This window comes from Gymnogyps californianus, chromosome 25 (genome assembly GCF_018139145.2).
Source record: "Gymnogyps californianus isolate 813 chromosome 25, ASM1813914v2, whole genome shotgun sequence".
In the NCBI taxonomy this organism is placed as follows: domain Eukaryota; kingdom Metazoa; phylum Chordata; class Aves; order Accipitriformes; family Cathartidae; genus Gymnogyps; species Gymnogyps californianus.
In genome coordinates, this window is record NC_059495.1 from 5,608,476 (window position 1) to 5,634,350 (window position 25,875).

At 52.7% G+C, this 25,875-nt stretch overlaps 1 protein-coding gene across 1 annotated transcript in view; it reads right to left on the minus strand.

Moving 5' to 3' along the window:
- The window catches only part of LOC127025772 (protein CEPU-1-like), a 325,388-nt gene that overhangs the window by 92,238 nt on the left and 207,275 nt on the right, over positions 1 to 25,875 (minus strand). The window contains exon 2 of the mRNA XM_050910855.1: positions 22,080 to 22,164. Within this exon, the coding sequence (XP_050766812.1) occupies positions 22,080 to 22,164 (85 nt within the window). The remainder of the gene's footprint in view (positions 1 to 22,079; positions 22,165 to 25,875) is intronic.

Here is a 25,875-nt window from a genome sequence, read left to right on the forward strand (position 1 = left end):
GCCAGGACATTGCAACCAGGAGAAAGCCACCGGTCAGATCAGCAGCACGGGTCGACTCTGGGTGCTGCTCGCTCACGAGAGCGCAGCTACTCACTGTCAGCCCACCCCGGAGCCGCTCAGCAGCAGGCTGCGACCGGCAGCCAGCAGGATGCCGGCAAGGCATCGCTCGAGTCGGAAATCAGATCTAATGGCTTGCCCTGAAAGTCCATGTCTCTTCAGATATATGCCTAATTAAATAATCTTTTATGTTTTATTTGAAGATAGCAGAGCGCTCTCAAAGACCCTAACAGCTTGCTAATGATCCCGAGATGGTGAGTACGTATTCCCCGTGTTACAGAGGAAGAAGGTGAGCACCAGAGAGGTGCCTAGGCATGCAAGGGTCTCGGAGGAATGACCCCGGATAACTGTCCTTGGCTGCAACCACCAGCTCACACTTCCGATAACTAAATCCCTGTGCATCACTCCTGATGTAAATAACCATCCATTTATAACTCATTGTAATTACCTGCCTATTTCTGCGTCCCGCCTTCGCAAGGTAGTCTCTCTGCAATTATAGTTAATTGCCTTGATTGCTACTGCATATTTCAAGAAAGTTCAGAAAAAAAATACATGAGACAGGCTAGTCTAACGAGGAGCCATATGGGGACCAGCGCAGAAAGAGTTAACATTTGAGGCATGTATTTTTCATTCCTGCCACCAAAGCACACCTTATGCATGTGAAAACCCTACCAGAACTGCAGATGCAAATCTTGACCATTTCTGTAGCAGTCCATGAAACTTTCTTTGAAAAAGAAGTCCAAAGCAGCAGCTGGAACAGCCCCCTGCCAGCCCTCTACAGATGTTCTCGGCATCATGGCAGTAGCAGCAGGTTTACGTCCCATTACCTATGGTACCTGAAGATATTCTTTAACCCGTAATCAACTCATCCTTGGCCAGGCTCTGAATTTCCTGGGGTGGCAAGCTCCATCGGACTATTGATTCAGTAAAGTCAGCAAGCCCCATGGGCTGTCCCCCCAGCCTGAGCAAGCACTAGCGGTGCCGAAACGCTCCCCATCCCTTGCTCTGCCACGGGACTTGAGCACAGGCTTCGATGCAGGACCAAATGGCAACCCCAGCTATGAATGCCATCACGAGCCGTCTGTGTCCTCAGTTGCCTTCTATCCATCCTCCGCTATTCCCTCCCTGCCCACGTCTCCTGGCTCCCGGCTGGTGCCCCGTGCTCAGGCTCCCGGAGCTGCACCGACGGTGTTACAATCCCCAGCTGCTCCTCAACTGGAAGGTCAAGCAAAGCAAAGCCTCCCACCAAACCACAAAACCTCAGCTCGGCTTCTTTCTGAAGGGACATCAATTACTCGGGGCTGTCAGGATGATAAGGCAGCCCGGCCTCCACAATAAGGAGGATATTCAGGCTAATAACTTCCCATTAAGCTCCTCGGAGCTGGATGTTTTCCATGCTTTTCTGCAGGGCTGCTGCCAGGGCTTGTTTGCTCCCCTTACCCAGCTAACTCTTGAAGGGATATGGCTTGAGGCACCGTTGTAAAATAAGCTCTCTACCATCAGCCTTGCCTGGAAATCCTTGGCAGAGCTGGACAGAGAAACCACAACCTCTGAGTTTTTGCTCCGATGCCAGGTTAGCCTTCCTCCTCCAAAGGAGGAGTACAGCATTCAACGCAGCAGATTTAAACAAAATAAAAAAGAAATGAAAGAAACCTCTTATCCATCACTTCTGACCAAGTTATTGCCTGCAAGCGCGTTGCCAGCGCGCTGAAGGGAGAGCCAGGTGAGGATGGCCGGCGTGCTACGTTTCACTCTTTCTCCCCCTGACATTCGTTAACTTTCAAACATCCTTCACCACGAGCTGAGAAGCGAATCGCAAGTGTTCTCAACTTCAGGGTTAGTTCACGACACTGAGCTGAATATCCACATTTGCGTCCCTCCGCTTCTTCAACATATCCTGCACCTCCTGCCCATCCTTCCCAGCAGCTTCTCCCCTTCCAGGGCCAACCACACCGCCACTGCACGCACCAGGATGGGAATGAGCCCTTCCCTCCCTTCCCACTCCCGTGCTCCCTTCCCGCAAGCCATGGCTCAGGGAACTACCCCAAAGCACTCCATGTCCTACGTTTCTCAAGAGTGCTAAACTGGGCTGGACTTGGGGGGGGTTACCTTCACCTCATAAAATTTGCTTAAGAAAAAAAAAAAAATCTCTGATCCGTTAATGCTTCATAAAAATTTTACAAAGTTTGTGCTAAAGGAAGGAAAACGAACAGAGACGGTTTCGGCATCCAGGTACTCTTTAAATCAAATATTCTTTCTTTAATGCCTTTTTTTTTTTTTAATGTACTAACCAGGAAAGTGATCAAGCATGAAGCCCACAGCTCCCAGTCCTTCCATTTCCATCATCCGAATTTTTCCCAGCTCAGGACACACGATCCCAGTGCTCCTGTCAGCCCCGTGCCGGCTACGACAGCACGTCCCACCAAGTTGCTGGAGCAGCTGCGAGGGCGAGATGAACAACAAAACCCACCACCCAGAAAGCCAAGGACACAGCATCCTGACAAGGATCCTGATCTACAGGAGAGATGCTTTGATCGAGTTAATTAACTTTACTGCACCAGCATCCAGAACTGGAGCGGGATCGATGCATGGCGTGCACGGGGACTGCGAGCATCTTTCAAGCACACGGGGATGGGCGAGGGAGTGAGGAAGCTCCTGTCCTTCCCTAATAAAGGCAGGAGCTTTTACACCCACCACAGCATTAACAACTCCTTCATTAAAAACCAGAGCCTAGGCTGCTTTTCCAGTAGGGAACGGCGCAGCACGGCTGGTATAGCAACAAGAGGTTTGCCATTAAATCAGCAGCTGAGGTCCAGTCCAGGCAGAGACATTTGGAAACTGGGTACCAGAGTCACCTGGGACCTGTCTAATAAGTCTGGGAAAATGTCAAAGGTATTTCTGCAGTATTCACTGTCCAAAAAGGCCCAACAATCTTCTTTTTCCCCTCTTGTTTGTGTGTTCCTTTGTTTGTCTGAGACCTTCCCTTTCGCTGCAGAAACGTTCTGCTGCAAACACACATCGTTCCCAAAAATCAGGCTTCTTCATAAACAGTATATTAAAAACCAACCCCCCAAAGAAAACTCTGCAACTGAATACAAAACACAGTTATTGAAGAGCTGCACAGTGACAGCTAGCGATGAGAAACAAGAACACCATAAGTAAGGGGTGAAAAAGTAAATAAACGAAACATTGAGCAAAATATTCTGCTGAGAATTCAGGAGACATTAAATATCTAACATCAAATGTGTGTATATAAAATATACAAAAGCTTCATAAATCTACATCATATATAGATATACAATGTTAAATATACATTATTTATTTTGCAAAACTTCCATTTAAAAAGTCCATTTTCAACCATAAATGGTTTTTGCTCTCTTCTACCTGCCACAGATCCTGAGAAATGGAAAAGTTTTTTTTCCTGAAGAACTGCACAGAGATTCAGGATCATTCCTGGGGGACGGGAAGGATGCAGACAAAGCTGGCGACGAAGCCACCAGCATCTCGGGCACCTCTGCAGCGAAATCCTGCCTCTCGCTGCCCCCCAGCCTCAAGCCCCTCTCACCTCCAGCCCTGGCAGCCTCTCTCTTAAACCAAACCAAGACAGAGAGGAAAGAAACCCTTTCGACTGGAGCCCTTTAGCAGAGCAGCACCCCGTTTCCCAGTGCCCTGCTAACACCCCCAAGAGCTCACTCCGTACCCTGCTATTCACAGCCTGGCCGTGCTCCGTCCCTAAGGGAGAACTTCGCAGACCGGCAGCGAAAGCATCAGAGCTGCCAAATGAAGCCAGAAGAGACAGCTTCTCCCATCCATCTTCCCCCACGGCTATTTCGCAGAGCTATCTGTGGACGTCTAAGCTGGTTAAATAAATAGGGGGCCTCCCAAAACACAGATACACACTGGGGATAAGTCAGATTAGAGGAGCTTCATTTCCACCTCATATTTCTTCTGCTCCGCTCTCAAACCCCTCTACATCTCCCAGGCTGCAGCCAGAGCTGCTGAGCATTAGCAAAGAGCAACGGGAGAGAAACACACGAGCCTAAGAGAAAAAAAATTAGCAATAAAGCCTTTGCTGCCTCCATCCCTTGCTCTGGAGAGGCCAGGAGGCTGGTTAATGGATGTCAGTTCTGCTTCCATTGAAGAAAATAAAAATCAATGAAAGCCTCTTAGGCAGGCAGGGCACAGCCACGGCCCTCGCGCTGCCTTGCCTTTTTGGCACTCACCGCCCCAGCCAGAAAAGGAGTTTGCACCCAACACACGAAGCAAAGCCAAGCAGCCCTATAGCTTCCTATAGGAGGGGCAGGAGAAAGCGGAGCATCCCTACCCTAACCCTCAACGCTGCCTCTTTACCTGCAGATGTTCAGTCCTATGGATTTCTGCAGCAACGGCTGTGCTGGGGCGGGAAGATCCTCAGCTCAAACTGCCACGTTGGCAGAGGACCCATTGCAGATGCAATTATAAAGATAAAATTCTCTTCCGACCACTTTTAGGAGGGTTTTTCGGGTTTGTTTGTTTGTTTTTCTCCTGTGGTTTTGCCACACTGACACAAACAGCGCTTTGCTGGCAGAAGGGGCCCGCTCTGGGTGGTCTCCATAGCGCTGGAGTCTGATTTTTCTTTTTTTCCTCCCTTACTGCTAAGGCATTTCAGCCTCTCATGCAGAAAAGATGCAGCTTGGACATTTCGTTAGCGCTAAAAAGAATACTAATGAACTTGCAGGTTGCTGGGTGAGGCACCTACTGACAAGCCACATGCAGAATTGCTTAGCTGAGTCTCCTGGAAGTTAGAGGGATGAGACGCAAATCGACCCAGGATCCAAAAAAAAAAAAAACCACCAAAAAACCCATTTCTTTCCCCGTTTCTGCGTGGTGAAGCATCAGGTGCATTCTTGCTGCTTAATACCCATGCCTGGCTCTAAGACCACACCCTGATCAATGTTAGATATTTCCTATTTTGATCCTATGGCTTCCTCTAAACGCTTGGGTTGGGATTTATCACCTCGACACGCGAGCTAGCCATTTGGACCCCGTTTTATAGCAAATGGAGAGAAAAAGTCACTGCTAGGACACAATCTGTCTGACCTATTTTAGACATCTGCCTCAGACTAGGATGAATTGCACCCTAAAAAGGCCCATTGCTCTCCAGTGACTACAAAGGGGGACTAGACAACACGCTCAGATGCAGACATCCATCATCTCAGACACCTGCAGTTACAGGAGCAAGTATCCCAGATTGCTCGTGCTTTTCTGGGCTCCTACAGAAATGCTAATGGATCGAGAACAGCCCAGCCTTTGAGGGGGGTTTTGCCGGTTCCTTTGCTTTTTCTCTCTTCTAACAGATGCATTTCATCTCACCTTAGCCCATGCTGGTCACCTATGTCCCCCTGTAGCCAAATGACAAGAGACAGGAGTCCAGCAGATAGACTGGTCCCTCTCTCTTTCCAAGACCTGCTTAGATCAGGCACCTACTTTCTGGATGCCCAAAGCTAGACTGATCCGACTGGGAACATCCCGGTTTTAAAAAACGCTCCCAGGTGAAGCGGTCGGCGACGTGAGCACATTGAGCTCTGCCTGACGATGCCGCGCAGGCATCGCATTAGCCAGCGCTCACAGCGGGAACACGTGGCGCCCGCAGAAGGAGCCGGTTATTACTCCATCCATCCGAACAGCACGGCACGAAGCCTCTCTGCATATTTCTTGGTACCCAGGGTCCCCAGAGTAAGATCTACCAACCACTTCACATGGGTAATCCCATCCGGTGCCCGCTCAGGATTTTGCACTTGGGAGGACCGCATCCAGCCAGCACTGGAGGTGAGCTCTCAGGGGAAAGCACCAGCGCTCCCAAAGCTAACATCTTACTCAGGCTGAGATATACTGTGCTAAGAGACAAAAAAAAAAAAAACCAAAACAGAGATAGGCACTTGAGAAGGTCTGCAGGAGGAACATCCCAGCTTGTCGAGCGGAGAGCTCAGCCCGTTCAGACTGGCCTGGGGATGACGGTGACCTGGGACTCCTCCTGCTTGCTTGACCTTCTTACCCGTTCCTTTCCTCCAGCAAGGGAAGCTCGCTACTCGCTGGCCAAGCTGCATGCTTGCTTCTGCAGCCGCTGCTGTGCCAGCGATGCTGCGTGCCACCTCCAAGCAAACACCGCATCCCAGCCCTTGTCGGAGGAGTTCTTCAGCAAACAGCTGCCTGAAAGTACAGCTGCAGCATCTCGGCGTAAGGGTCAGTGCCTCGGAACAGGAGAGAGGGGGAACTGGGGTTCATTTTGGACAGAAAGCCACGTGATACAAGAAAGAAAAGATAAGGCAGCACATCCTACCCAAAGCAAAGGCCATCTCCACGGAGGAGCCTTCTACAGTACCAAAAAACCAGACCCAAGTCTAATATCCCCCACGCTGGGGAAAGGTTGGATGCGGATCCCATCTCCCCAGCTGCCTTGTCTCCGAGTAACATACCCCGATGTATTTTTAGCCCTGACTCCTACTGGAATGAGCTTATGCAATCATGCTCTTTGCCTGCGTGTCTCTGTCTAGCAATCTTCCCCAATAATTTGTGAAGCCTTTGGCCGATTTTAACTAAATTTGACAGAGGAACAGATGGCTCAAAGACATTAAGTACCTGCAAAGTTTAGTACAGATAGGCAGCCAGGTACAGGAGAGGGACTCTGCGAGTGCCCCACGGAGGGAAAGGCGACATAAAAATGAGAGTCATCCTCATCTGAACCTCAAAGAATCCACACAGCACAAAGCACTTTCCAAATGTCCCCGCCGCAGGCAGCAAGTCATTTACTCCTACTCGGACCAAAATGAAGCAAACTTGTAAGAAACCCGGCTTTATCAGTTTCCGTGCCAATCAGAGGACAGGTTTTGCATATGAAAGCAGAGCCTGCGTGAGAGGGGATGGCTCATGCACCAAATTTTGGGTGGCTCCATGGAGAGATATTTCTTGCATCGAGGGAGGGCGTGCAGCATATCATCTCGGCGGCGCCGGGCTTGCATGGCACGCTACACACCAGTAATAGAGCTGCTCATCTATTTCCCATCAATGTATCTTGTTAATGAAGGAAGACGGCTTTTTAATAAATAAAACCGTTCACCAAAAATAGCTGCACGGTCATCTATAATCCTCTGAAAACTTAAAAAGGCCTGAAGTCGAGATGCAAAGCACAGAGCGATAGTTAGCAGCGGCGGGGGGGTGTGTGATGAAATAAGGCAGCCGCCCCCAAATCTTTTGCAGCAAAAAAAAAACCAAACAAAAAACCCCACACAACCCCTTCTGCACACCCCTGCAAATGCCTCACCCTCCCATCACCAAAACAATGTCAAAAGCATTTTGCAAACTAACTAATACTCACAAATTCCCAAAGCTTAGGCAAGTACTATTGTTCCTATTTCAACACGGAGTGAGGGAAGAGGCAAAGAGCAGCAAAATGACTTCATCTGAAAGGGCGAGCTAGTGGTACAACCAGGACGGAGGACGCAGCAGCCCCCCATGCCCTGCCTGAGCCAAAAACGGGGAGGGATTAGGCACCGAGCCACGGGGCCACCTCCCCTTTCGTGTCTATCAGCACCATCTCCCCTTTCCTCCAAGTAAAGCAGATTTGTCCACAAAATCAGCTCCGGGTGGCGCAGCCTCACGCAGCAGGTACAGATGGGCTCGCTGATCAAGATGAATCATTTGGCACGTTAAAATGACCTGGATGCAACCGCAGAACGAGCTCTCTCGCTCAGCAACTCCTCCATGGCTGGGGCATCGGGGGAGAAAAACCGAGAGGAGCCTCTGAAATCCGGAGGACCCCCACTTCTGACCCCTCCGGCTCGTCTCCCCCCTCCCCACCAAGGTCTGGCTTGTTTGCTTCACCAAAGCCCCCCTCCCCGCTCTCAGACAAGGTTAATAGGGTAGAGAGAGAGCATCTGTTTATGAGAAGGTTATCAAGTGAAAGGCAGTAACGCAGCCTCCAAACCAGCTTTTCATAGCCTCTTACTTATTATTTAATTTGGCTCCAGTACGTGAAATTAGGCTAATGGCTGTTAAGTGGTTAAGGCACGCACATTGTCCATCTGCCGAGAAGGCTCCGGGCCGTTGTTCTGTTTCAAAGGCTAAGGAGGAAAAATAATATGAGAGTCGCATGCTGTTAGTTTGAGAGCTCATAAATGCATTTTCTCCCTCTTTCCTCCGCTTTTTTATTTCTTTTATCTCCAGTGCTTTGCCTGTTGCAGCATTAGGAACTTCTGGAAAGCGAGTTACTGGCCTTTTTTTTTTTTTTTTAGTCATTGCTGTTGTGCTTTTTTTTTTTTTGCCTTGATTTTTTTTTTTTTAACTGAAGGGAAGGGTGAGCCAGTCGGTTTCAGCAATGCCACAGCGACCAGCTGTTGCAGTCTTCCAATGCCGGCAAGCAAAGTGCAGCATCCCCCATTCGATATCAGCTGCGTTAAACACGAAACCCTGAGCTTTTGCCTGTTCTCCTTGACACCAGGACTGGCAGCCTGTCTCCATCAACACAACATCATCTTTGCAGTTTTCCTCACACGCAATCTGGAGCGCTCAGTCCCTCCCCACCTGGACTCCTTGCTGCATTTAATGTCGTCTTAAATGATGCAAGCTCAGGCTGGAGCTCCCTCTTCCCTCGAGTCTTGCATACGGCCAATGCCCACGCTGATTCTCGTGTGTCTCATGCAAGAGGTGAGCTCATTCTGTCATTATTTCAGAGGACTAACGAGGTCTCTTGACCTCTACCTGCCTATTTTCATGGAAGTTGTAGAAACGTAACACCCAGGCCTCCGTAAAACCTGACCGAAATCAGCCAGCCGATTCACAAAAGTTAGCAGAAATGGTGAAGGCGAAAAGGGACACGCAGAGGAAGAGAGATCACTTGCACCATGCCTCCATGAATTCGCAAAGAAGCTCTGAACAACTTCTAGGCAAGTGAGCTAGAGAGAGGGTGGCAAAACCGCGTGCAAAACCTGGCCAAAAATCCTTAGAGGAAGATCGCACAGATATCAAAAAACATCTCCACAGTGACGCTTTTTGTCCCTTGGTCCCCAGACACAGTTTGCAAGCTCTGTCTCGCCCACAGAAGGACGACGCTTCACGGCTGGATAAAGCTATCGCATGGCTGGACCTGGTTTTATTAAAAGAAGGTGGACGTGGAAGGGTCATGGAGCATCACGGGCGTTTCAAGGAGTTTTTGGCTATCTCCCCAGGAGCAGGCACCTGGGATTGCTGCTGCCCATCCCCGCCCAAAGGCTCACGCTTCGTTCATCGTTGGCATTTGACTTAAGGAAGCCGGGACTGACACCAAGGTAGCATCACTACTTGGGACCTCCGTGGCATTGGCACCCATGCTCGTACCCAAGAGCCACGGCTGCCGGGGAGCAGCCCTGCTCCCCGCGGGGGCTCCCCGCAAACCGGAGCCCACGTCAGAAGGGAAACCGCTTCCCCGGAGAGCAGCCCTGGGGAGGAGCAGGCTCCAACAAGGTGAGCTGCAGGCAGGAAAGGGAAGGGGCCCTTGAGCTGCGGCAAAAAAATAACAGCCAAAACCCAGTTCTCTCCTCTAAGTAAGAGCCGAGCCGTCTCCGAGCGAGAAGGGTTATTTATGGGGACGCGAGGAAGGAGAAGGCAGCTGAAGAGCATTTCTCATTTCCCTCCATTACCGCAACAACCCCACTTGAAATCCAACTTTATTTCTTCCTTCCCCAGCCAGGGGAAAAAAAAAAAAAAAATAATAAAAAAATAAATGCCACAAACAAAGTCAGCCTTCCCTCCCCTTGTTATCTTCCTGATTTTGCCAGAGGTTAGCGGGGCTGTTTCAGACTCACAGCAGGAGAAACAAGCAGCAGTTGGCACCACTCGGAGAAAAGATTAGAGCATTTACTAACGGGCTTGTCCCCCCCAAAGCAGCCCCTGCCGCTGTTTTGCCAAGGGACCGCTTTTCCCAGGTACGGCTGCGGTACCTGCGCTCGCCATCTGCCCCGGCTCCTGCTGGCTTTATCCCCGGCTCCTGCCTCTCTCAACAGGTACCTGCACAAATCACTCTCCCCCTGTACTGTACCTATCTTCATTCATTAGCCCTGCACAAGGTATATAAATATACATAGACGCACACAAACTGAGTCTCTGCGTGCGACGACGGCTGGCGTGTGCGGAATGCAAGCGTGCTCGGGGGTGGTTAGCTATAACACTCAAAAACCCCAAAATAGCACCCCATCTATTCATTTCAATACTCGTCTCCTGGGTTCTCGCTGAATCTAACCCGAAACGCGCCATCCAGACTCCGCCTTTTGGGGAAGAGATGAGGAAAAAAGAAATTAAGCTGAGGAGGAGTGCTGATCGTGCTGCCTGACGCGAGAGTAAAGCGGCTGTACGCTGGAACAACCACCAAAGCGAGCTGCTCAGCCCATGTCCTGCAGCTCTGCACCTGCTTGCGCTGACAAATAAATGCCCGGCGTGCAAAACTGCCGGGGATTACGGAGAGGAGAGCGGGATTCATAGAAACTTGCCCGGATTTGGCCAACCGGTGCGGAAAACTTTCGCTGGTACAGCAATCTCCATCGGGAAGGAGCGAGCTTCTGCAATATTTTTTACGCTGGCAAAACCCCTGCTTTGACACATTTATGCCTGCACGTCTGTACTGTTGCCAGTCCTGCTTATTCCCCTCGCAGGCTGGTAGGAGCTATTAAGCTATCCTAGCAGAAGTCTGACACCAGGAGAGTTTTGTGTGAACAGCATATCCCGGCAAATCTGCAGGATAGAGAACATCTGAAAATCAGGTTAAAGGATAAATACTGACAAGCCCTGACTGGAGAAAAGAGAGCATTCATTCAAACGCCTGCACAAACTGGAGGATTGCTCCAGTTCTCCCCCAAAACGATGCTGAACCAGGTTGGCGGCGATAGAGCCACATGGAAGACCAGAAGAAGGAGGCAATTCCCAAGCTGAAGGACTCACGTGAACCTTGCCAGGGTTTTACAGACCCTTCGACCTCCACCTGGAGTGTGGGGGGCTTCCATCTGAATTTGGGGGAAAGCTGGCAGGGCAGGGCTTGCAGGAAGCCTCCTTCGAGGAGTCCTTAGTGCTAACACACTGCCAGGGAGCATATGCAAGGAAGGGAAGCATTACAGCGCTTTGCTTCTGATCATCAGTGTTTTGAAGGGTTTTCTTGGCCTTAGTCGCCAGCAAATTTGGCAAGAGGTTTCCCAAGCACTGAGCTGGCAGTTGTAGGAAAGAGGGTGGCTTTATCCAAGACATAAAAATCCGGGGAGATGGCTTTGAACTAAAGCTGACGGGGGAGAAACGCGAAAGGAAACATCCTCGTGGGCACAGCAGCTGCTTCGGAGGCAGCAGGGAAAATTCATGGAGATGAGGGTGAGCTTGGAGGAGAGTTTTTCCCAGGCTGCAGGATCACAGCCTGGAAGGAGGAGAACTGAGGAGGGCAGGCTCCATCTTTTTCCTCCAATTGCTTTAAGAAAAGGAAGCTCTGACCCCCTCCTCCCCTCCCAGGGGAACGGTGAAGAAGCACGAGACGCTCACAGCCTGCAGCCTCGCTGGTGGGACGGGAAATTGCTCTGCCCCTGCTGGGATCCGCAGCCTGGGCTGCTAAGGGGAGTGATGGCTGAAAGGGAGGAAGAGGAGGAGGAAGCTGCATCTTAAGGCTCTGCAGCAGCAAATGGCCTCAGCGATTAAAACTGAGTGGGCAGTTGTGTATCACTGGATTTTCTGCCTGTTTCATCACTAGCAGTGACTCAGGAATATTCTTCATCGCCCTCAAGCGAGGACATGATCATTTTCTGCCACTTGAGATGAAGCTAATTTTACAGCAGCTTAGAGAGAGAGGTGTCATGTGCTGCTTTCTATACTGCCTGCATCACACATCAATGCAGCACAGCAAGGCTATAGGTGCTGACTGCTGACAGTTGTACCACCCGATACTGGGCGAGAAACACCGTGGGCCAGGGGAGGGTTATTTGGAGCTGCAAGGGTCCCTGACAGACGAGAAGAGAAAAGCAGTACAGGATCAAGACTTCCCAGCAAGGAGAAAAGACAACTGCATCCCCTGTCCAGTCAGGTTTGTTAGGAGGAGAAGCATCCAGACCGCCTGAAGGTTTTGAATATGCTCCTAATAGGACAAGCGTGCTGAGCAAGACCGATGGGCTCAAAGGACAGATCTCTCCGCTCAAATCCAACCCAGTCCCGGAGAGATCGAATTTACCGAAACTGAAGCCTGATGCATGATGAGCCCACGCTCCAAAGCAAAAAGCATTTGCGGTGCCAGTGCCAAATTGCTCCCTTGGCGCCTCAAAGCCCAGGTCTGGCTGGGCTTCCCATCTCATCCTACCTGTGCTTCCCACGGGGCTGGGATGAGATGGCAGAGGAACCGGTGCCACCACCGGCATTGCAGCTGGACCGCCCGGGATCCTGGCTGGGAACCTACCAGCCCTACAGCCACATTCAGATTGGTTTTCTTGCTCGCTGATCAGGCCATTTATTTATTTTCGAGATGCAAAAGCTGCCTTCGCACCAGGCCCTGGCAACGCCTCGCTGGGCTCCCTGTGCGAAGCCACGGTCTCCCAGCCACCGGCCGGCATGTGATTCCTTGACAGCCCTGGCTTCAGGAGCTAACTGGCAGTGGTAGCTGCATTTGCAGGGGAAACGGAGCGGTACTGCCAGCTTTTAGTGACAAAAGGAGTGTTTATAACAGGCGTGGTGACAGCTGTCCGAATGCCACATTTATTTACAAAACGTTAGTTAAATTACTGACAGTTGGCGCTGCAAAGGGAAGCTGAGAGGAAGAGCTGACATCTCCCCATCGCACTAATTCGGCAGCCCCGCGGTGCCTCTCCGCCCGCCGCGGGGTTTCAGCCTCCCTTTCCACCGCGGGCTGCAAACCCCTTGTGCTCAGGACATCGCTCTGCACCTTCCCCTCCCACTGAACCTGCAAGGGGTTCGTGCTGCAACTCCCACCGACCCTGGAAGGTCAAGCCTGACAGGGTGGGTGAAGTTTCTCCTACGCAATGCGTTGCCATCAAGCCTTCGGTCTTTTCTAGAAGGACCAAGAGGATATTTATCACCCTGTGATCTCTTCGGACCTTGGCTGTCTGTTGAGACTGCTTAGGGCAGCGCCACTCGAATGGATGGAAGTCATCAAGTGGACCTCTGAACGGCCAAAAATGTCTAGCGTGCCGGTTTCAGACTCATAGAGGTGTCCGAGGTGAAGGGCCTCATGTCTCGCTAAAAAACATCAACAGCCTGCACGCTGCTGGCTTTAAACCAGCAAGGAAATTGCAGCTGCTCTCCTCCACGAGCCAAGGACAACCAGAGAAATTTAGGAGACCCAGCTGACATGCACCAGTGAAGGCGTGTCCCTCAACCAACCACCTCCACGACAAAGCAATAACAACCCAAGACGGGATTTTAACCTTCTGACCATGTCCTAACCCTGCCACAGAATACAGGCATCTAGAGAGGGGAGAGGCTTTCTTTAATTTCAGGCGTACACAAGTCAAGGCTAAGGGATACCTTCTGCTCCTCGTGTTTGTAGAGGACTAAATCACACCACTTAACACACACACCATCAGAGCACACCTCCAACCTGCTCCTTCCCAACGCTGCCACGTTTTGCCCTGACTCTCACGCTGCGCAAGTTTGCTGAGCAAACAGGGTCACGACGTGCACTGGCCAGGCTGAAATTTGGCCTCGGAAAACGTACATTCAGCATCAACTTTGTCTGATTCAAAGCAGAACAGCTCCTCCAACTAGAAGAAAGCAATAGGAGGGATGAAGTATGATGGAAAAATTGACTCCAAAATGTAAAGCAGTTCAGAGGAACTTTCTTCAGAGATAATGGAGATTATCCTGGAATAAAGCCCTACACCTATAATTTACTGAATTTGGAGGACTTAAGGGTAAGAACCCAAATATGCTTTCAAATATTAGTGCTGTGCCTGTCTGTACGTCCAAACCATCTTGAGATTTGGAAGTGGCTCTGAACCTGGAGCTGCCCTGCTCTTCTTTCGTGCCTTTGAGAATATGCTTTTCTCGACAGCTTTCTATCACGCTTCTTATTAGAGATGTGTAAGAAACGTAAGTCTGAAAAACACACCGGTTTTGCTGAACAGAGGATGTGAAGCTGCGAAAATAATGATCCCACCATGGAAAAAAAAAAACCCCAACAAACCAACAATTTAAAAAAAAAAAATCAGACTCAAAAATCCAAAGTAATGAATGTTTGGATCATGGCCGGGGCTCTGCATGTGTCTGATAAAACAGACGCAGGTGTCAGAGCCATTTATGGTTGCAGGCGCAGAGCCGGTCAAAATCTCCCATCTCTGGGAAAAAAAAAAAAAAAACCTGTGATATTTCACCAGCTGCTCATGTTGGAAGGTGGTTTTATTCCTTATTTACTCTGTCCTCATTGACATGCAGAGCTGGGCTCGCACGTCCCCTGTTTGACCCTTGGTGTCCTTTCCTATTCAGCGCTCTCCCCAAAGGTGTCCCCACCTTCAGACCGGGCTCAGCTCTCCAGCCCTTGTCTCCATCCCACGGACACTAGCTTTTCCAGGGGAGAATCCAGCTGCAAAGTCAAGTTTGCCTTCAGCCTTTCCGTACCCACCCATCTGCTCTTCTGCCTCCTCACTTTGCATATAAACTAATGACTGCTTCCCAGCATGACTGCTGGTGGTGAGAGCCAACACCACTCGCCGCCAGCTGAAGAAACCTGATTTAAAGCAAGATTTTTAATATACTAATGATTAAGACGCATTTAGCATTTCAGCAGGCGCTGCAGCATCCAGACAGCTAAGCCCAAGTCTCAGACTTGGCTCCTTCACAGCCTTGCACCTCTGAAAACTAAACCTAAGGCGAGCAGAAGGTATTTCCCATTTGCTTTGCAAAGGTACCGCATGCAACAACGAGCAACCTCTTTCTGTTAGGAGAGGGCTTTCTGCATTGCTATTCCACACACAACCCATTAACAGTTCGCATATTGTACCAAGACTGAAATGCTGTCTTCCAACCCGATCCTCAGTCCATTACAGTTAGGATAAAGACTTGTGGTGACATTAATGAGCACTGGATCAGCCCCTTTGTCGGCATAAATCTCTCTATTGCATTGGTGGGATTGCATTTTCCCATTTGCTTGTTTGTTTGGCTCTGTATTCTCATTACAATTTCTATTAGCCCGTTGTCCCACTGATGCGGTCGTAGATCAGTTCCTTCCTGGTTTTCCCCTTTCCTCCTGAAGGAAAATAAGGGTGTCTGAGCTCAAACTGGCAGGTCTAGGCAGGTCTGGGAGGAGGAAAGAACAGCTCCACTAGATCAAGAGGAAGATTTTTCCAACAGCATAAGTTGGAGTAACTCCAGTGAAGCCCGCAGAAGACACAATGATTTAGGCAAGCTGAAGATGATCCACATCCCCAACCCACCTCTCATTAACGCACGCATGGAGCTGCCAGTTCACAATGTGCAATGCCAAGCAGCGGTGTGCTCGTTGCCCAAAGGACTCTGCCAAGGCAGAGCAGGGCAGCACGGGGACGGCACATCAGGATGGCCAAGAGCTAGAGATAAGGCCAGTTGCCATCCCTTGGACCGTCACCCACAAGCGCTTAGGTCCAAGGCTTAGGTTAGCTCACGGTCACGATGAGAGCAGCTTCTCAGCAGCATTTGGGGCTGTGAGTAGTCCCACAGTTGGGGGTGGCACTGCTTTTGCTGGCCCCAATCCCTGATTTTGCTTCAGCTCCTACCTAATGACCAGCCACCCACCAAGCAGCTCTGCAGTACCACAACCATACACCATATACCCCTGCAATAACAATTCCCCGGCACCTCCAGCTGAAAAATGCTCACAGTAGCCCCCTTCAAACTCCAAGCAAGGGCAGGACACGGTGGACATCTGTGGTGCCCTCCAGTAGGACACTCTTAGCATTTTCCTTACAGAAGGATGCATCCTGCCACAAAAAGACTGCAACACAAGCAGATGACTCACGGAGCCACAGAAAGGAAGTCTTACAGTTGCCGCACACGAATATACACATTTATAGGACCTAAGAGGGCGCCTAATGTCACATGAGGAGCCGATAACAGGGCTAAGAACTGAACCTCCATTTCATAACCCCGGCTTAACGATTAGAAATGTCACCCCAGCAACCCTCCGCTGGCCAGCTCTGTCACCTGCAAGGCTGCTCTGACCTCCCTTCCTCCTCGCCTTTCTTCTTCCCCATCAGCCCTTCCCATCCCAGAGGAGCAGGGTACAAGTCTATTTGACTTAAATCTTTCCAGACCCGGTAGACCGGAGATGCTTAACCCTACGATGGAGATGACAGCTCCAGAAAAGCACGCTTGTCCCCTAGGAGACCCCAGCCCAGGCAGCTCCAGTGAACTAGAGGCAGCAGCTCTACCAGGAGAGCTATAAAGGGAAACCCTCCTCTGGCACAGCAATCAGGAGCTTGTCTCATCTCAGATGGAAATTGCACTCAGGGAAGAAAAAAAAAAAAAAAATCCATGCATATGACAATTTTTTTTTCCCCACTTTAAGCTGATTCCATCTCCGAGATGGGAGAGAGGTGGCGAAGATTTGCTGACATGTCACTTTAGCAATAAACTCCTCTTTCAAAAACATGCCGTCGCAAGCAAAGCAATCGACTCGCGAGCTACAAACAGCCGCGAGCATCGCACGTGGGCGCTGCTCGGGGCTTCTGCAGCCCCTCTGATGGAGGATCTCCAAGAACAGGGAAAGAAAACCCTGGCCAGAAAGGAGGACCCAGCAACGACGGGAGGAGAAGAGAGGCAGGGGTGAAGCGGCACTGTGCACCGATGGGAACAGAAACTCAAGTCCTAACCCTCAGTACTGCTCACATTTGCACTGATTTCCCGAGTAAGGGCGCAGATGCAGGAGAACATGCTCTCCCCCCTTCTTCACCTTAATACAGGAGGGGTCACCACAGCCCTGAATTTATTCCCTAACCCTCAGGAACAAAAAGGAGAGAGCTTTGAAGAAGAAGGTGAGCGTGCTGGATACTGAAGGAGTCGGGAGAATAAACTGGTTGATAATATATGAGTTGGCAGCTTAGCCCCCTCCTCACCCCATGCCCACAGGACCGCTGGGGGCTGGTCCCACTCCAGTCCAAGTGCTCAGAAGTCCTTCACTGCTCAGTAACGAAGAAAAGCAAAGTAATTACACCTTGGCCTCCGCAGCCTGCAAGTCCAAGCTATATCCCCCTGGGTCTGGGCTTGGGAAGCGGGCAGGGAAACAACCAGGAGCTTCAGTCTCTGCCAGGTGAGACACTGAAATAAATAATTGTAGCAGGACAAAAAATACCGGGTACTGGGCTCGGAGAGCATCAGAACGGGATGAATATTTCACGGGAGCAGCGTGCCACAGGCCTGAGCCCTGGGGAGGGAGATGCACGCTGATCCGGTAATAAGGAGTTTGGTGGTTGTGCAAGGATGGGGGGAGTTGGCCAGGTAGGGCAGAGGATGGGAGTGCTGCGATGACCAGCACACATAACTCAGGGTGTCCTCGGGGGTGCTGGCGTGTGGGAAAGGGGTGGACGAGCAACACTCCCTTGCTGGGGTTATTGCAGCTCCTACCACCAGCAAAGGTGGGAGCGGCGAGCCTCGAGCAAAACGGACACAGAGCTGTGCGGCTACCAAACGAGATTTAGCAATCACGGCTGGGCCCTTTCGTGAACAACCTCTGCCCTGTCTTGCTTGCTTTATTTGCCCCAGGAGCCCAGCCCTGTGTCGAGCGCCTGGCACTGCCCTGTAAGCCCCCCCATCGCTCAGCCCTGGGGCTACGGGGACATCGAGCACCGCTTTCTCAGAGACAGAGAGCCCGGAGCGGGGTTCCCCTGTCCCCTGGCAGGCTTTCTGCACTCATCGACTGCAAACCACAAAGGCAGCTGCCCAAAACCTCAGCAGAGAATCACCATCGCTCAAGCCCTGGCAGGAGCAGCCCTGCCTCGGCATGGGGGGGGAGACACACAGCCTCACCCAGGACCCAAGCGAAAGCAGCGTGCTGGAACACACCACGCTGTTATCCATCAGAGACCGGCCCTATTTTTCATATGACACAATAAGAACACGAAAAGGCAAATTCCTGTGGATAAAGGGGGAAAGATGAGGCAGCAAAGAGTCACAGAAAACAGACCCGTTTCTGAGAAACGTTCTTTTCTGCTTAGCAAACAAGCACTTTCTGTTTGCATCCGTCAAACAAACATGCTTGATTTTGTTTTGTTTTGCGGCCAAGTTATCATTTCTCCAAAATTATTTCAAGAGCACAATAGGGGCAAAATAAATTTGCAAAACAGGCTTAGGTAAACCATAGCAGATCTCAGCGGCAAAGTGCACGGCCCTTTTCAAAGCCCAAGTGGAAACCACGGGAAACATCAGGGTTTAAAAAAAAAAAAAAAAAAGCTTTGACTCATGTTAAACTCAGATTTGACTTTTAGCATTAGCATCAAAGGGGAACACATAAAGGCATGGCATCACCCTGCCAAGAAAACCAGAGGAGATGTACAGAGGAGCCTGTGAAAGAAGTGGCCCTCGTCCTACAGCCAGATCTGCTCACCATCTGCCTGAGGCACCGGCAAATTCGGGGGGATAACATGCAAGCGCCTGTGCGTGCTGATGGGATCATCAGAGCCTTGCTGGGGACTGATGCCAATTAAAGTGAAATCATAATCAAGCCATTTGTTTTGGTGCTAAGAGAACTGCTCCAAAGGTCTCAGCAACGCCTGGACTCGGTTCAAATGCTGGATGAAGGTTCAGGACGGGTCTTTTCCAGCATGAACCACTCGCTACTGGTGAGGGCAGATGCTGTCCGGACATGGTGGGAGGGGATGTAGATTGGCCTCATCCTCACGATGTGGCCTTGTGAGATCCAGAAAGACAGCCAGCTCTGACCCTCGCACACACGCAAGCCCTCGGCGTAACCCCAAGAGCAGGAGCAGCCCCAGCTCGGGGACCAACACATGCATCAGTAAAAACGCCAAGCTGTTGGACCCAACACCCACAAACCCTTTTCCTATTCCTGCAGGTTTTGCTGCATCCAGGAGTAAATCCTGCCCCTCCTATCCCAGATGGTAGCTCTATCCCAAGGTCTAAACCTAGATTTAAATTTAATACAGTGATCTAAAGCGCTCGTACCGAAGCAAGACACATGACTGTACCCTCCAGCAGACATCACGAGACAGAAGGAAATATCTGCGGTGACTCTAGTCCTAAACTGACTCCTAATGGTAGATTTACTGTAGCTGGGTTTGCACAAAGCAAAGCCTGCGCCCTTCACAACGGGGCAGTCTCCTCGCAGCCATCAATCCAGCTTCTTTCTCCGGCATGGAATTAGCTCTGCTCGGAGGGGCGGCGGGGATGGAGCTGAAAAGAGCCTCCTTGGCAGGACACCGCTGCTCGACAGCAGCTTGGGGTCCTCGGCGCCCCGCCACCCCAGATAAAATAACCTATTCCCAACAGCCAAGCCCTCTCCCTTGGCGGGGACGGCACTTGCCGAGCGCTTCAGAGAAGCAGCAACTTCTGCCGCTAAGTTCTCAGCTTGCTCTCCCTTTTGTCGGCTGTGAAAAACCAAGAAGGAACCTCTAGAAACACCTCTTCCTCCAAATCCTTGGCTGCGACTCGCTGCCTCCCACCTCGCGTGGAAATGAGTGGGAAAAGAGGAGACCCTATTTTTCTTCCTTCCCATGCTGGGCAGGAGGTGTCCGGGAGCAGCAGCGGGGCCCGGTGAAGTCTTTCTGGGCAGCATTACTATTCTGAACAAGTTAACTCCTCCACAACAGATCGATGGTTATGCCGGGCTGGGGCTGGGAGGGGAGCGGGCAGGAAGATTCACGCTTCCTTGATTTCCACCTCTGGAATCGTGTGGTTTTCACGTGCTCTCCTCCTCTCGGCTCCTGCCACAGTGCAGCACGGCTGCAGGGACCGGGACCTACCGGGGGATGCGGCAACGTACCATTGCCTGCCGGACTAACCGCTCCCACCTCAAACCAGAAGGAAAACGCCCCAAAACGCCAGTGCAAAACACAGTCCTCCACCTCTCCGGCTACCAAACCAGTGCACCGAGCTGGCAGCAGCAGCAAACCATTAATTTCCAAGAGCGATGCCCACTCTAGGGGCGGGACGGCGGGAATATCATCGGCACAGTTTGCATACCCCAAAGCCCACGTGCCCATCCTCCTGGGCCACGCTCATATGGACCAGCTGCCTGCGTAGGGACACGGACATCCCTTGCCACCAGACCAGCTCCCCAGCTGAACTGGGATGCGTACACGGCAGCTCTGGGGCGATGACAAGCCGCTGCCCTCCCTCCCCAGGGCCACCTCCCACGGGCAGGCTTTGTCCCCTTTCCCGACACCAGGCCTCAGGGACACAAGGAAAGCATCCCTCCTGCTGACTCACCCCAGCTTTCCTTTGTTCTCCACCGAGCACCGGGTGCCGCCCGGGGCAGAGCACCGGCATGGTCTGTGCCAGAAACCCTTTGCAGGCCCCCACCAGAGCACAAGCAATTCCCCTCCTTCCAGTAAGTTTGCCGAGCACCCGTGCCCGTACCACCCTGCTGCTCCCACCCTCCTGCGTCTTTTGCCGCCCAGACCTCCAGTAACCCAACCCTCTCCCTCTTTGATATCCCCATGGCAAGATCTGCAGGATTTTCGGTGCTTGGAGAGCCCAGCAATTCAGGAGAGGAAAGGAGCTACTTCTTTTTCTTTTTTTTTTTTTTAGCCCAGCTCAGCGGGGCAAATACCTAAGCGAGACACCCCGTCCTCCACCCTCGGCCACCCATTTCCAAGCCTCTTTGCCCAGTCGTGCCATGACGCAAGACAAATCCGGAGGGACGGCCACGACACAGCTCCCTCCCTCCCGGGAACGTGCAAGGGCTGGGGCGAGAGGCTCGGCTGCAAAGAGCTGAGTTGCAGGTAATACATAGGGAGGGGATTCACGTTTCCAGGGGCCAAACCGAGCCCGTGGTTTAAGTCCTCACACTGCTTGAAAAGAGACCTGGATGAAATTCCTCCTTCGTTTTTTTTTTTTTTTTTTGCCCTGGTTTGGCCCTGCTCCACTCGCTGGCGTAAAGCAGGAGTGCGGCTTTCACCGCACACACCCAGCTGGCCCCGCAGATGTTAGTGTCACCTATGCAACGCGCCGGCAGAGGAAAGTCACTCCCCGAGCACGCCGGAGTTGCAAGCGCCGCTTCCCAGCGCTGCAATTAAAACCTGGCTTTTTATTTTTAATGTCCCTATCAAACATCCTCTGGGATGACTGCGCCCATCTGCTGCGAGGACAGGGACGAGTATCTGGGCGTAAAATGTCCCAGAAGTTACGCCGATCAAAATTACAGTTTCCTTGGCAGCCCCTGCACCCCTCAGATGGCTGCTGCAGGCGACAGGACCCCGGTGCAACGCCCAGCCCTGCATTTCCCCCCACCCTGAACAGTTAATGCTGGCAGGGAGCAGCAACCTCCTGCCTCCGGAGCAAGGGGATTTTTAAGGAGGGCAGTGCCTGGAGTCACCCCATCCTGCACTCCCCTCATCCCAGCAGGTCTGGACATGGGGAAAAGGCACAAAACCCCACCGGGCGGGTCAACAATTCCCTCTTTCCCCAGGCTGGGTTGGTTTAACACGCACAAAGGCACCCCCGGCGCTGCACCCCAGGAGCAGAACAGTATTTACCCCCACCAAACACAGCCAAAGTGCCCGAGCCATGACTACCCACAGCAGGAGCCGAGCCCGTGCCTCGCATCGGTGTAAGGCACGGGGCCAAGAGGGAATCGCACTCCCCTTTTTTCATCCCCCAGTAACTTTCCCGGAGACGGCTGAGGGGGCTGAGCCAAAGCCCGGTCCCCTGGCACCCAAAATCTCCCTCTCGGCTTGCTGCCCGCCGCCCATCCTGCACCGCCAATCCACATGATGCATCCCCCGCGGGGAAACTGAGTCACGTCCCCGACTGAAGGCACCGGCCGCCCTCCCCGTGCAGGGGGACCCCCCCAGTGCCCCCCAAGACAGAAATCCAGCTGCTCCTACCTGAGCGTGGCGCTCTCCCCTTGCCGCACAGTCACGTTGTCCATAGCTTTGGGGAAGGTGGCATCTCCGCTGCGCACGGGCACTCCTGCGGGCACAAGGAAGAGCAGCCTGAGACAGAGGACGACTAGGCACCTCCAGGGCAGGGCTAAGCACCCACCGACCCCCATCCTGGGCAGCAGGGACTTTTCCAACAGGCAAAAAACACACCCGACAAGGCCACCAGGAGCGAAAAGGGGATGGGGGGAGTGGGGTGGGGTGGGGGGGTGGGGAGAGGAGGGAGGGGGTGCGTGTGTGTGGGGACGGGGGGGAGCAAAACCACCGGGGCGAGCGATGCGGAGCTCCACGGAGATCAGGAGAGCCCCCGGCAAGGCAGCCTGCGAGCACTGAGCCTGCCGAGCGGCATCCGGAGGGAGTCCCCAGTATCCTTGGGTGAGGGAGGAGGACGGGAGGGCCGGAGGGGAGGAGGAGGAAGAGGAGGAGGAGAAGTGGCAAAGGTGCTGGACGCTGGGCGAGCCGGCTCTTCCCGGGAAACAGTCCGAGGCTCACTTGGGCGAGGAGGCGCCGGGGGAGCCGCCCGGCTGCGCCCCGCTCCCGCACACTTGTCCCGAGTTCGCAGCTCCCCTCCGCAGCGCGGAGCGGGGGCAGTCCAAAAACCAGTAAAAAACCAAAAAAACACCCCCCGGAGCGAGCTAGCAGACGGGTCCAGACGCGAGAAGGCACAGCGGGCAAGGGCCTCCGAGGTGCCCAGCAGTTCCTCTCCTCCAGCCCCGCTGTCGGGTCCCAAAGGCGGGTTGGTCCAGGCGGGATGCAGGATGCCGGGATGCAGGATGGGGCGGGGGGGGGGAATGTCAGGATGCCGGGATGTCAGGGTGCCGGAGCCCCCACAGCTGCCCTCAGCGGCGGGAGGACGGGGCGCGGAGGAGCGGGCGAGGCGGCGGCAGCGGCGGCAGCGGCAGCAGCATCCCAGCCCCGCCGGCGCGGCTGGCCGGCAGCATCCCCGGGCGGCGCGGAGGCTGACTTCCCGGGGTTGTCATGGCAGCGGCTCCATCACTGACCGGCACTTTGGCTCCCGCACACCCGCACCCACCCGCACACACACACACACGGCAGGCAGGCAGGCGGGGAACGGAGCGGAGTGGAGCGGAGCGGCGGCGCACACTTCGCACGCCAGCCTTTAACCCCCGCCGCACCGCGCTCCTCGGGGGACGGGATGTCAGGACATCCCCCCCACCACCACCACCTTTTTCCCCGTGCTTACCTGCACCCAGCACCGGACAGCCTCTAACAATTGCCCTCCTCTACCTCCGCACCATCCCCTCCCCCAGGCGGCAAAGCCACTATGCAGGAGGGGAAACTGAGGCACGGGACAATTTCCCCCCCCCCCGCACACCCCGCCGAAGTCAGGCAGGTGGTGATGAGGAGAGGCAGGAGCGTGCCCTCCTGGTCCTCTGCACCTCACAGACACACAGCATGAGCTCAAGTGGCAAATTCCTCCCCAGCCGCAAGCACGGTCCCCGCGTACTTTTTATCAGCTCATAATTTAACAAATAACGCATTTGCTTATGCCTAGTAATTCCTCCTTCCCTCCGCTAGCGGCTAAACACATTAATATTTCCAGGCACAGTTTCATGCTGGTAAAAGGTGCCGGGGAGCCACCCTCACAGCACAAAGTCCTGGAGCCACTGAGCCAAGTACGGAGCCAGCAGCCGAGCCACAGCTTTTGGGGCGCTGCGCCCCTGGAAGCTCCCCCCCCCCTCCCCGAGCTGCGGCAGCCCAGCGTTAGGGGAAACCAGGCCTCCTCCACCCGCTGTCCCCGATGACTTCTCTGCGACGCGGGACCTTATCCAAAAGTCCTCCCTCCCTCCATTCCCCACCACGTGCTCGGCAGCTATGACACGGCACCAGGTTTTTTGGGTTGTTTTGGGGGTTTTTTTGTCCCCCCCCTTTTTTTTTTTTTAAATCGCTGCCAACCTGAGCTGGATTCAAACTGGTGACCTAGATGTGAAAGGATCCGTAGCCCGTTACTAATCCCTGGAGTCTCCGAATCCCCTGTAAACTACTGCTTAATTCACTAACTGTGCTATTTAATCTCTAAAACATTATGAGCTATACCGGGCAGAGGAAACACTCAATCAAATAAAGCTTTATTATTATTGTGAGTGCTGATAGCTCATACGAGGAAGGGATTGCTCGGCAAGTCTCTCTACTTCTTCCTCTTTTGAAGGCTCTCTGCCCCTTGAATTTAGCGCTGGTGGGACGTGCTGCCTCGAGTCCTACGTTTCCCCAGAGGGGACAGCAGCTTTCCCCAGCTCTTGGCAGAAGGAGTTTAATCTCTGCAGCTCGCTCTGGCTCCCGGCTGGTCTGGCAGGGGAGGGGTAAACGCCTGCCTTCAGCATGATCCTTTGGGCCCACAAATTACATTGGGAGGGGTCTCTGAAACCTAACTGCAAAAAGCGAAACCATCAGCGGTAGGGTGAAACTCCTCGTACAGGGTTGTGGCATGGCATCGGGGTGCACAAGTCAGCGAAGAATAAAAGACACTGCTTTTGCTGATTGCTGCAGCATCCAAGCACCCCCGGCAGGATGAGGACCCCGCTGTGCTACCTGTTCGCTGCTGGGGAACACCCTCTACAAGCCATCGCCACGCTCCTCACGCAAGAGCTCGCTCCCTTTGTGAGGCCGCTCCTTTGGATGGGCAGAGACCATCTCCTGTGTCAGCAAAACCAAAGGGATTCCAATAACCACAGCCAGTTAACCTTTTAACACGGCGTTCAGGCCCAGATTGCCAGGAGCGTTTTAAATCACGAGGGAAAGCACCTGCCTGCTCTGAAAGCGTGCGAGGTTGGGGCAGAACGTGACCTGCTGAGCAGCTTCAGCCCTTGCAAGGGCTGAATTTGGCCCACTGTTAGGAGATCATCAGCGTTGTCTGAAAATCCCAAGGAATTTAAATCCAGTATCACCAGCTCCTGCATACTAAAGCCCAGCAGAATCCCTGGTCTATCTCCCCGTCTCCGGCTCTCCCTCTCTTGCATACATACAATGTACATATAAATCAGCCTGTCACAGCTTGTCTCCTTTCTGACAGCTGTAATTGCTTCAGACTATAAAAATATCTATAGACAATAAACACAACGCATGAAAACAGCAAAGAGAAAACGAAATCAAGGTTCCTTTAAATAATTCAGTTGCTCCAGCAGCAGAGGAGCCAGCAACCGAGTCCAGCTGTGAAGGTTCAGCAGCCAGAGAAAGAGAGCTTTGTAGCCTCCTCTGGGGATGAGAGAGTCTTTTTTTCCTTCGTTGGTTTTTGACCACAGCAGAAGAAGAGTCTGCCATACACGGGCTAAGACGCTTGCAAAGCAGCACCTATCCGAGCACGAAACGCAGCCTCTTCCCTTTCTTCCCACTTAAAGTCTTTTTTCCTTCCGTTGCGAGCAACAGGCAGGAGACAAACAGAATGAGCAAAGCACAGGCACGCTCTAGGTATATATTTATCTCCACATCTATCTCTTCAACCTCCTTCTTTCCAGCAAGGCTAAAGGCCCCCCTCTCCTGGCAGAGACCACAAACAGGGTAGCACAAGCAGTGCGGGCAGGGAAGAGAGTGCTGGCATCGCTCGGGGCTGCGGTGGGAAGAGGAGAAGCTGCACGGATGAAGGCAGGGGAAGGATTTCCCCTGGGGAGATGGCAACTGGCAGGGAGGATGCCGAAACCACGGATGGGGAAGGGGTTAGAAGGAACAAGAGCCCGGGGGTTTGCTTTGCAGGGGTGCATCTCTATCGGAGCGATCAGAGAGGGGA